Here is an 11507-nt window from a genome sequence, read left to right on the forward strand (position 1 = left end):
AACATTCCCAGAATCTCTGCTTACTGACATTTTAGACACACCCGCCAGTCCCCCTGCAAACTAATTTCCTCGATGGAGAAGGCTCCTCATCTCCCAAAGCACTGTCAGATTTAAACAGGCAGTTTTTTCCTATTCAAACATGTATGTACCTTTTACAATTTGAATGTTCCTTCCCTTAGGCTGACGACTCTTGCTGGGGTTGGTTTCATGTTGGCCATCGGTTGGTTCACCCAGGTGCCCATTCTTCATGTGGCAGCCAAGGCAGTGAGTGGCAGCAGGCTGCCCGACTGTAGGTGGTCACAGCTAAGCCTGATTCTGTTTTCACCTGATGTCCACACATCCTCACTCTCCAGCAGGAGTCAATAATTAACAATCAGGAGCGGGAATAGGAGCCCCTCCCCACCCCAGCCCAAGGTTGGTGAAGCCAGTTGCGTCTCTACCACTACCCCAGTCAAGATCAGCTAACTCGGCGCAGACTCGGGGTCGACGCTGGACCATTCTGGTCTGTGTGGTTATTACAAGTGATCCATCGTCTGTTAGGTCATCGGGGCAGCTTCCAAAAGCTCTTTAACCTCTTCCGCTTCTTCTCCGTCAGATATGCGTACGTCTTCCACTGTCCAAACGGTCCGGGGCTGGAATGCCCCCTGTGCATTGACCACAAGAGGACGTACTTCCGTCGAGAAGGATTGGGAGGAAACTACTTGGGAGGACGTTCTCCGACTGAGGTAAGCGCAGGCCAGGTCTGTCCGAGCTGCAGTTTGCACTCCTCCCTTTGCACATTGAAGCTTGTGGTGTGGCTCGGCGGGATGATCAGGATGGTTATACTGTCCGTGCCCAGATGCCAGTGAAGGTACCATTTATTCTGCCTCAGTTTTTTTTCTCATTGGCTCTTTTCTTCCCCCCCCCCCCCCCCCCCAGGATTAATACGATCCTCTTGGTAGGGAGCATGACCATTTCCCCCTTCCTTGCCTGAAGGCACGGACTCAGTTCCATTCTTCCAGCTGGGGGAGGGAGCCTGATGACCCAGAGTATCCTCCCTGGAGACTGAGCTACCCTCCTCGCTAGAACAATTATAGACAACTTAACCAGAGCTATTGCAGGGTCAGTCATAGAATCATTCAGCCATTCGGCCCATCGTGCTTGTGCCGGCTCTTTGAAAGAGCTATCCCATTAGTTCCACTCTCCCTGCTCTTTCTCCTGCAAATTTTTCCTTTTCAAGTATTTTTCCAGTTCCCTTTTGAAAGTTACTATTGAATCTGCTTCCATCACCCTTTCAGGCAGCGCATTCCAGTCACTGGTCTCTGACATTTATCACCTGGATACAGCTGAGGCAGGCGAGATGAAAGTCCCCTGTGTACCAGCTACTAAATTAGTTTGGTCAGCCTCAATCCAGTTGCACTCCTTGACCTGGGAGTGCCTGATTGGGCACCGTAGGGGGATATTTACTCTGCCTCTGACCCATACTGCTCCTTGCCTGGAAGTGGGGCAGTTTCCATTTCTCAGTCCCGAACATCACTCACCTTGAGCACAACATTCACAAAAGAACCATAACAAATAAAACTCGCCCATCTCTTTTGCTGTGAATAAAACTGATTTGGGTGAAGTGACATGAAACACCTCTCAATAACTCCATTTCCTGGCTGTTATAGGAGGAAGAACCTGAGCACAGTGATCTGGAGGTGGATTATACATACTTCCAGGAGGCAGTGTGGCCCAATCTGGCTCACAGGGTGCCAGCCTTCGAGTCCCTGAAGGTAAGTTATTTATGTGACTTTTTAACATCTTTAAAGGGTATTGATGCAATGTCACCTGGCTGTCCCTGAATGCTTTCTTTGTATTTTCGTGATGACTGAGGTCGGGTTCCAGCTGCCCTCAGTACCTCGCTTGAGTGGCCATTCTTTATGTGGGAGCCCACTGAGTGCAGACAGTCAGCAGCCAGCTTGACTGTGTAGGGAGCTGAGCTCTATCTTGCCCTCACCTGCTGTCTGCATCAGCTTACATCATGCAGGCTGGAGTCACTGAATGGTAATCTGGAGCAGGCACACTAGCTGTTTATTTATTTCCTCTCCTTGGCTTTGGGGCACTGACGAATGTTACAGAGTACGCACTGCTGCCCCATCTGACATTAGCTTCATTATCTGAGGGGTGTGTCAGTATTTACAGGGGGTCCCTGGGAGTGTGTCAGTATTTACAGGGGGTCCCTGGGAGTGTGTCAGTATTTACAGGGGGTCCCTGGGAGTGTGTCAGTATTTACAGGGGGTCCCTGGGAGTGTGTCAGTATTTACAAGGGGTCCCTGGGAGTGTGTCAGTATTTACAGGGGGTCCCTGGGAGTGTGTCAGTATTTACAGGGGGTTCCTGGGAGTGTGTCAGTATTTACAGGGGGTCCCTGGGAGTGTGTCAGTATTTACAGGGGGTCCCTGGGAGTGTGTCAGTATTTACAGGGGGTCCCTGGGAGTTTTTTTTATTTGTTTATGGGATGTGGGCGTCGCTGGCAAGGCCAGCATTTATTGCCCATCCCTAATTGTTCTTGAGAAGGTGGTGGTGAGCCACCTTCTTGAACTGCTGCAGTCCGTGTGGTGAAAGGTCTCCCACAGTGCTGTTAGGTAGGGAGTTCCAGGATTTTGACCCAGCGACGATAAAGGAACGGTGATATATTTCCAAGTCGGGATGGTGTGTGACTTGGAGGGGAACGTGCAGGTGGTGTTGTTCCCTTGTGCCTGCTGCCCTTGTCCTTCTAGGTGGTAGAGGTCGCGGGTTTGGGAGGTGCTGTCGAAGAAGCCTTGACGAGTTGCTGCAGTGCATCCTGTGGATGGTACACACTGCAGCCACGGTGTGCCGGTGGTGATGGGAGTGAATGTTTAGGGTGGTGGATGGGATGCCAGTCAAGCGGGCTGCTTTGTCCTGGATGGTGTCGAGCATCTTGAGTGTTGTTGGAGCTGCACTCATCCAGGCAAGTGGAGACCATTCCATCACACTCCTGACTTGTGCCTTGTAGATGGTGGAAAGGCTTTGGGGAGTCAGGAGGTGAGTCACTCGCCACAGAATACCCAGCCTCTGACCTGCTCTTGTAGGCACAGTATTTATGTGGTTGGTCCAGTTAAGTTTCTGGTCAATGGTGACCCCCGCCCCCAGGATGTTGATGGTGGATTTGGCAATGGTAATGCCGCTGAATGTCAAGGGTAGGTGGTTAGGCTCTCTCTTGTTGGAGATGGTCATTGCCTGGCACTTGTCTGCCTCAATTGTTACTTGCCACTTATCGGCCCAAGCCTGGTTGTTGTCCAGGTCTTGCTGCACGCAGGCATGGACTGCTTCATTATCTGAGGGGTGTGTCAGTATTTACAGGGGGTCCATGGGAGTGTGTCAGTATTTGCAGGGGATCCCTATGTGTATGTGCGTATTTGCCGGGGTCCCTCGCGAGAGTTTGGTTACCATTGTTCTAATCTAATGACTTTCTGTCTTCAGTTGAAAAACGCCTGGGCAGGTTACTACGATTACAACACCTTCGACCAGAATGCAATCATCGGTACTCACCCACTGGTTAGCAACATGTTTTTCGCAACCGGCTTCAGTGGGCACGGCCTGCAGCAGTCACCTGCCGTGGGCAGGGCCGTCGCAGAACTCATTCTTGATGGAAAGTTCAAAACGCTTGACCTCGGAGCATTTGACTTTATCCGATTCTACAAAGGAACCAAAGTACTGGAAAATAATATAGTGTGAAATCCTGTAGCATTGCGGTGGTCAGATTTCCTAAAAGACATGTGATAGATTATTTTTGAAGAGTTGCTTGTCGATTTAATTCATAAGACGGTAATTGTGGCAGATCCTGGGCCTTAGATGCGCTTAGACTGAACTTTTAAAGAGAACTTTAATTTACTGCAGTTCATCTCTCCAGACTGGTCCTCCTTTTTCAGTATTTTGAATGCCAAAAGGCTCTGCAGTTTGTCTAGTGGGGCCCACTTCAGGCAATGTCTGACCAGATCAAAGCCTATTTAATAAATTGCAAAATAAACCCATCCCATAAAGACCACAACATCGGAGATCTGTAAAATCTAATCCTCTGAAGGGGGTGTTCCTCATTTTGGGAGAGGTTGGTTCTTTTCAACCAATTTATGTTTTCTGACACGAGGGATAAATGTTGTACCAGCAAAATGTGTCCCAAAGCTTTCACAGGTTGACGATGACCCTTTAATTGCCAAGGTTTTAATCCATGGTGACTTGAAGTCTAGGTCCCTGTCTCCGATCCCTTGTCATATATTTAAATCATTGAGAGAGTAGCTCTGGGTAACTCAGGACCGGGTAGATTGTCTGTGACTTTGTTCCTACATTTCCCCCAGTGACAAAGTAATTCAGAAAATGCTGGTAACACTCAACTGGTCAGCCTGATGCACTGAGTGTTTCCAGCATTTTCTGTTTTTATTTCAGATTTCCAGCAACTGCAATATTTTGCTTTTTGACTAAGTAATTCAGTTTTGAAAGCAAGTACTCATTAACTGCCACTAGATGTGACAAGCACTGAAATCTTACCACAGTGACACTGGTTCATTACTGTGCCCGTGGTCGTTGCCATGGGGAAGGGATGAACACTGGTTCATTACTGTGCCCGTGGTCGTTGCCATGGGGAAGGGATGAACACTGGTTCATTACTGTGCCCGTGGTCGTTGCCATGGGGAAGGGATGAACACTGGTTCATTACTGTGCCCGTGGTCGTTGCCATGGGGAAGGGATGAACACTGGTTCATTACTGTGCCAGTGGTCGTTGCCATGGGGAAGGGATGAACACTGGTTCATTACTGTGCCCGTGGTCGTTGCCATGGGGAAGGGATGAACACTGGTTCATTACTGTGCCCGTGGTCGTTGCCATGGGGAAGGGATGAACACTGGTTCATTACTGTGCCCGTGGTCGTTGCCATGGGGAAGGGATGAACATTGGTTCATTACTGTGCCAGTGGTCGTTGCCATGGGGAAGGGATGGATGTTGGTCCGTATGTTGGCGATCACTGCTGTAGCGCTGGGACAGATGCTGTTGGTTAGTCTGCATGAGTGCTACGGGTAGGTCCTGCTAAGTTCCATTAGTTGTTTTTAATGGGGGAGCACTGAGTGGAGGCTGCATTGTCTCCCAGTGATTGAGGGAGGAAATTGGAGGGCCAGTCATTGTTAGGTGGTCTCTGTCTCCTTCCGGAGCTGCTTACAGCAGCCTCTGGACAATACGTTCATCCTTTCCTGGCTACAAGGTACCAAACCAGGCAGACAAAAAAAGGGAATACAGGGGAACTTATTCAGAAAAATACTCTGTGGAAAAAAATAAATTAAAGACAGTATAAAATGCCATCTAGTGGCAGAAAGTAGAGTTGGCGTACCAACCATTTCATTATAATAAAAACCCAGGGAAAGTGTTGTGATGGAAACTCTGATTTTAAGTGCTGCTAATAGTTTTTAGAATCATAACTAGGTGCTAGGGGCTCACGCTGTAACACTTTAAAAAAAGGAACCTGCTCCAGAATCTGAAAGATGAAATTACCAATTTTAAATATAGTAATATATATTTGTGCATGATGTACAATCGGGGTAATTTATGTTTGTTTATATTTGATAATTATAATGCAATTTTATGCATAACATTTGCTTTTGCTCATTCACACAGGGTTTCTGGTGGGGGAAGCCTGTTGCCTAGGTTTGTGCTGTGCACATTATTGGAGTCAGTGTTCATGGGCAGCGTAGAATCATGGAGATCAGACTTGGCTGATTGAACTTGCTCTGCAGTTTGTTAACTATGGCAACTCTTCAGCTTTGCAATCCCAACTGCTCACTCTTTCCCCTTTTAATACCCTGGCTTCCCAACTAAATATCTGTCTCACTTTAAACATCTTAATTGATTTCTGCATCTAAGGCCTTTCGGGGCCGTGCATCCCACAGCCCATAAACTAAGAGATTTAGCACACTTACTTTTTAAAAAGCGGAATTGCTGTTGACTTACCCCAAGATATTTGGGTCAAACCTTTCACTACAGAAGTATGGCACTAGTTTCACTGCATTCCCCTAAGTACAGGAGAACTTCAGTTATATAGACCAAAGACTGGCTGTAACTCTCGGCTGTCAGTCCCTTGTAAGTATTGATGGGGGTGAATACCAGTGGGGAGTTTAATCTTGGGAAATTGCAGTGCTCAGCCTCTGGTTTTCTTTCCATTCAAGCAAATTGAAGAATCATCCCTCGTATGTGTAATACAGAAGTTATTAAAAAAAAGTTATCAAATTAATTATACATGCTTCCAAATGCAGTAAATGTTCAGAGTTGTTAAAAAAAAAATACTGTAGCCAGCACTAAAATAAAGTGCAGGTCTGTATTTACCGTAAAGACTTGAGAGGAGCTGAGAACCATAGTCCTATCTTCCTCAGCAGGTAAAGGCAGTGTTTGGCTGAGCCATGCAGACCACAAAGTCCCGGGTACAGTGTGCGCTAACGTTGGATGGTCTCTCCTGGAGTGTTTGTGGGGTTGCCCCAGAGCCCCTGGGTTATAAGAAGAGTTAAAATCCAGGGGCTGCTGTACTTGAGAGGAAAATTACGAGAAATACATGATTCTTGCGACACGTCGTGATACCTGTTACAATGAAGTGTCCTCAACTCTGAGGTTGCCTTGTACTGTTCTTGCTGATTAACGTGCAGATCAGAAAACTGTTAGTGGCGTAATGTCTAAAATGTATCTGGTTGAAATTGTTTGGTGCTGTTTCAAACATTACTATTTGTGTGTGAAATGACTGGTATCTCTGAACAGTTTGTAAGCAACACAAGCAAGTGGTTTCGACAGAATCTAGGAACGCCCAAGATTGCCTCCTCCTGCAAACACTTCTGCATTTTTGAATGTGTGGCGTAGCGGAGGAGAGCAATATTTAATTAAAACCTTGAAACAGTAGCGATGGATGATGCAGCCAAAGTGTGGACCATGAGAGCGCAGAGTATCAGTGCTGGACTCTTACTGCTTGTGACCTATTTCCCTTAGCAGAGAGGTCAATAACCAGGGGGCACAGATATAAAGTAATTGGTAGAAGGATTAGGGGGGAGCTGAGGATAATTTTTTTCACCTAGAGGGTGGTGGGGATCTGGAACTCACTGCCTGAAAGGGAGGTAGAGGCAGAAACCCTCATCACATTTAAAAAGTACATGGATGTGCACTTGAAATGCCGTAACCTACAAGGCTACGGACCAAGAGCTGGAAAGTAGGATTAGGCTGGATAGCTCTTTTTCGGCCGGCACAGACACACTGGGTCAAATGGCCTCCTTCTGTGCCTTAAATTTCTATTTCTATGTCATACAGCAATGTCACAGTCCTCATTTGAGCGTGAAACCACAAAATAACATTAGACAGCAGTGTTGTATGAACTGATCTAAATGCATTGCACTATGTACAAGATCAGGCCATCGAATGTGTCTTTCTCATCAAGAGGCAGGTTCAGATGATGCAGGCCTTTCAATTCATTTGAACTCAGAGTACGAACCACACTGTCTCCCTGTTACAGCATCCAACTGTTTCTTAATGTGTCCAGTGTCCTGATCATCTGTCCTAGAAATCCTGTTGATTACCTGTGTAAAGAAATATTTTTTGGCATCCTAGACTTACATTGGAACATTTGTTCTATGTAAAAGGCACTATATAAATGCAAGTTGTTCACATGCCTGAATCTGCGCCCCTTGTCCTGCTGCCCTCACTACTCTCCTGATTTTACTTTATTGCTTTAAGTGCCTCATATTTAAGTATCTCATTCCTTCACTTAAAGAGAGAGAACTTGCATTTATATAGCACCTTTCAGGTCCTCAGAACGTCTCAAAGTGCTTCACAGCCAATGAAGTGGAGTTGCTGTTCTGTTGGCAAACATACCAACCAAATTGCACACAGCACCATCCGACAAACAGCAATAAGAAATAGGAGCAGGAGTAGGCCAATCGGCCCCTCGAGCCTGCTCCGCCGTTCAATAAGATCATGGCTGATCTGATCCTAACCTCAAATCTAAATTCATGTCCAATTTCCTGCCCGCTCCCCGTAACCCCTAATTCCCTTTACTTCTAGGAAACTGTCTATTTCTGTTTTAAATTTATTTAATGATGTAGCTTCCACAGCTTCCTGGGGCAGCAAATTCCACAGACCTACTACCCTCTGAGTGAAGAAGTTTCTCCTCATCTCAGTTTTGAAAGAGCAGCCCCTTATTCTAAGATTATGCCCCCTCGTTCTAGTTTCACCCATCCTTGGGAACATCCTTACCGCATCCACCCGATCAAGCCCCTTCACAATCTTATATGTTTCAATAAGATCGCCTCTCATTCTTCTGAACTCCAATGAGTAGAGTCCCAATCTACTCAACCTCTCCTCATATGTCTGCCCCCTCATCCCCGGGATTAACCGGGTGAACCTTCTTTGTACTGCCTCGAGAGCAAGTATGTCTTTTCTTAAGTATGGAGACCAAAACTGTGCAGTATTCCAGGTGCGGTCTCACCAATACCTTATATAACTGCAGCAATACCTCCCTGTTTTTATATTCTATTCCCCTAGCAATAAAAGCCAACATTCCGTTGGCCTTCTTGATCACCTGCTGCACCTGCATACTAACTTTTTGATTTTCTTGCACTAGGACCCCCAGATCCCTTTGAACTGCAGTACTTTCCAGTTTCTCGCCATTAAGATAATAACTTGCTCTCTGATTTTTCCTGCCAAAGTGCATAACCTCACATTTTCCTACTCCTGCTCCTATTTCTTATTGCTGTTTGAGATAAACAACAATAACTTGCATTTATACAGCGCCTTTAACATAGTAAAACACCCCAAGCCGCTTCACAGGAGCTGGATAATCTGTTTTAGTGATGTTGGTTAAGGGATAAATGTTGACCAGGACACCAGGAGAACTCCCTGCTCTTCGAATAGTGCAATGGGATCTTTTATGTCCACCTGAGACAGCAGGCGGTTTTAACGACTCATCCGAAAGACATCTCGTCTGAAAGACAGCACCTTCGATGGGGCAGCAACCCTTCAGTACTGCACTCAAGTGTCAGCCTAGTTTATGTGCTCGTCTCTGGACTGCGACTTGAACCTTCTGACTCAGTTGAAACTTTTTAATTGAAGGAGGTATCATTACAGAAGCGAACTCAGTATTGCTTTGAAGAACTACACTCTGGGATACCCCCTGTTCCTCTAATGGGAAAAAACTTTCTCTGTACCCCCGCCACCATTTCTAATTTTGCTTTCACAGACTGGGGTACACGTTGGGTTTACTTGCTATGGTTTGGCTCCCATGCCATTACTTGGGGTGGTGCCTGAGGTGAGACATGACATTTCAGATACCTAAACTTTGGGTCTCTGCATGGTTCTCTCAGGCTGTGCCATTTAGCAGGTTAAATATATTAAGTCAGTGTTGTATGCCATTGCAAATTGTTTTCACTGCTGTTGTAGTTACTCTCTGTTAATTAGCCAAGAAAATTAAGCCAACCCGATGTCCTGTTTCAGTGATGCCCATAATCACTGTGGCATCTGAGGATATCGTTTGCCATGTTGTTTCCTTGTAGGAACTGTCCCAAATCAGAGATTCCCTTTGCAAAACATCATTCTTTGGTGGGTTTGTTGCTTCCTAAGAGGAAATGTTATCTGTAGAATCACAAATTTGTTTGTAAGCATCTTTCGCTGAAGGTTGCTGACAGCTTGGATTCCATTGCACTGATAAGCGAGCACTATCACTATCACTACCACTGGCCAGTTAAACTGCCGCTGACCAGTGACTGGTCAATCCAGCGGGTTAGTGTATTAACCTTTCATCTCAGACTTCAGTTCAAATCCAACCCGGGCTCATGGGATGAAATTGTGTTTGCTCTGCCATTTGTTACGGAGCTGAGTTTGGGCAATATGAACCCAGCTCCTAGTGGTGCAGGCCCATGGCGCAGAACTTCCTGTAAGTTGGCACTAAAATATCAGACTTTACCTTAAGACTATATGGATTGCTTTTTGGTGAATGGAATTATGACTGGTGTAGTAGGGAGTGCTCTTCTACAGTTGTAGCTATGGCTAAAGCACATCACTTAAAGTGCTGGCTAACTACTTTGGCTCCCAGTCCACCAAAGCCTTGATTTAAAAATTCTTATCCTCATGTTCAAATCCCTCCATGACCTTGCCCCTCCCTATCTCTCTGACCTCCTCCAGCCCTACAACCCTCTAAGAACTCTGCATTCCTTCATTTCTGGCCTCTTATGCCGCCCCGAATTCCATCACTCCACCATTGGCGGCCGTGCATTCAGCCATCTCGGCCTCAAGCTCTGGAATTCCCTCCCTAAACCTCTCCACCTCCCTCTCCTCATTTAAGACCCTCCTTAAAATCTACCTCTTTGACAAAGCTTTTGGTTACCTGTCCTAATGTCTCCTTTGGCTCGGTGTCAATTTTTGTCTGATAACGCTTCTGTGCAGTGCCTTGGGAAGTTTTACTACATTAAAGGCGATATATAAATGCAAGTGTTTGTTATAGAGGGGGCTTTAGTCTGCATCTATCCTGTGGTGTACCTAAGCTGGGAGTGCTGGAGACACTTGACATCAAAAGCTTTCCATTCCCCAGAATGAGTATGCCCTCGCCGTAGTGAACAAAAAAAATCCTCCTAACGCCTCCCCCTCTCCCCCCTCCCTCCCCCTCTCTCCCCCTCTCCTCTCCCTCCCTCTCCCCTCCCTAATCCAATGGTTGTGAAACTCTGAGATGTCCTGAGGGTGGAGGAGGAGGTGGTAGAAGAATGTAAGTTCTTTCTTGGTTATTTGGATTCTCTAGTTTGGAAGTGGTCCAATGGCAGTGTTTCATGTTGTGAGATTAAAGAAAGTATTTGGTGGTAACTTCTTCCGAACTCACTCGACAAAACAAGTACACCCAGTTCATTGCCCTGACTGTGCTGAGCCCGGTATTTCTCCTGGGGGACGGGCAGGAAGATTTTCCACTTCCGCATTCCCCAGCCTGCTATTGCCCATCGAGGCCTGAAGTAGAGACAGACGTTGGGGTGAGAGGTAAGGAGAGAGAGGGAGAGTCCCGGCCGCGTCACCTCCGCACAAAGTTGCAGAAACTTTTTTGTAGCAACTTCCGCCACTCCTGGAGCGGGGCACAAGTGAGACCGGGTCCAGGTAGCGTCCGAGCCCGTGGGGGGTGCTTGGGCCAAGCGAGATTTGGGACTGGCGGGGGCTCCGCTGATCTCTGAAGCCACTCGGAGTGAGAGCCGCGCCTGTAGAGACCGGGCTGTGGGCACTGATCCGGGGGCGGACCTTTCCTCCCGTGAATTAACTTTTTTATTTTTGTTTAAATCTGTCAAAATCAAGAATAACAAAAAAGTGTTGCGTTTTCTGGATGAAAATTGAAGTAAATTTAAACTCTTGAACATTTACTCCGCGCCTTACAATGTTCTCATTTTATTGCACTGACTTGTGTCTAAGTACAATTGGAACACATTTTTCAAGCTAAGAGATTTGAGAGTGGTCTCCAGCTAGGGTCGCCAACCCTCCCAA

At 46.6% G+C, this 11507-nt stretch overlaps 2 protein-coding genes across 2 annotated transcripts in view; both read left to right on the forward strand.

The window, feature by feature from the left end:
• The window catches only part of foxred1 (FAD-dependent oxidoreductase domain containing 1), a 37416-nt gene extending 30663 nt beyond the window's left edge, over positions 1 to 6753 (forward strand). The window contains exons 9-11 of the mRNA XM_067971089.1: positions 596 to 725; positions 1650 to 1754; positions 3464 to 6753. Of these exons, the coding sequence (XP_067827190.1) occupies positions 596 to 725; positions 1650 to 1754; positions 3464 to 3718 (490 nt within the window). The 3' untranslated portion in view covers positions 3719 to 6753. The remainder of the gene's footprint in view (positions 1 to 595; positions 726 to 1649; positions 1755 to 3463) is intronic.
• An 89-nt stretch (positions 6754 to 6842) lies between these two features.
• The window catches only part of tirap (toll-interleukin 1 receptor (TIR) domain containing adaptor protein), a 30624-nt gene continuing 25959 nt past the window's right edge, over positions 6843 to 11507 (forward strand). Inside the window, exon 1 of the mRNA XM_067971091.1 lies at positions 6843 to 11129. The gene's annotated coding sequence lies outside the window, so the exon portion shown is untranslated. The remainder of the gene's footprint in view (positions 11130 to 11507) is intronic.

The sequence above is a fragment of the Heptranchias perlo genome, chromosome 33 (genome assembly GCF_035084215.1).
Source record: "Heptranchias perlo isolate sHepPer1 chromosome 33, sHepPer1.hap1, whole genome shotgun sequence".
Taxonomy (NCBI): Eukaryota; Metazoa; Chordata; class Chondrichthyes; order Hexanchiformes; family Hexanchidae; genus Heptranchias; species Heptranchias perlo.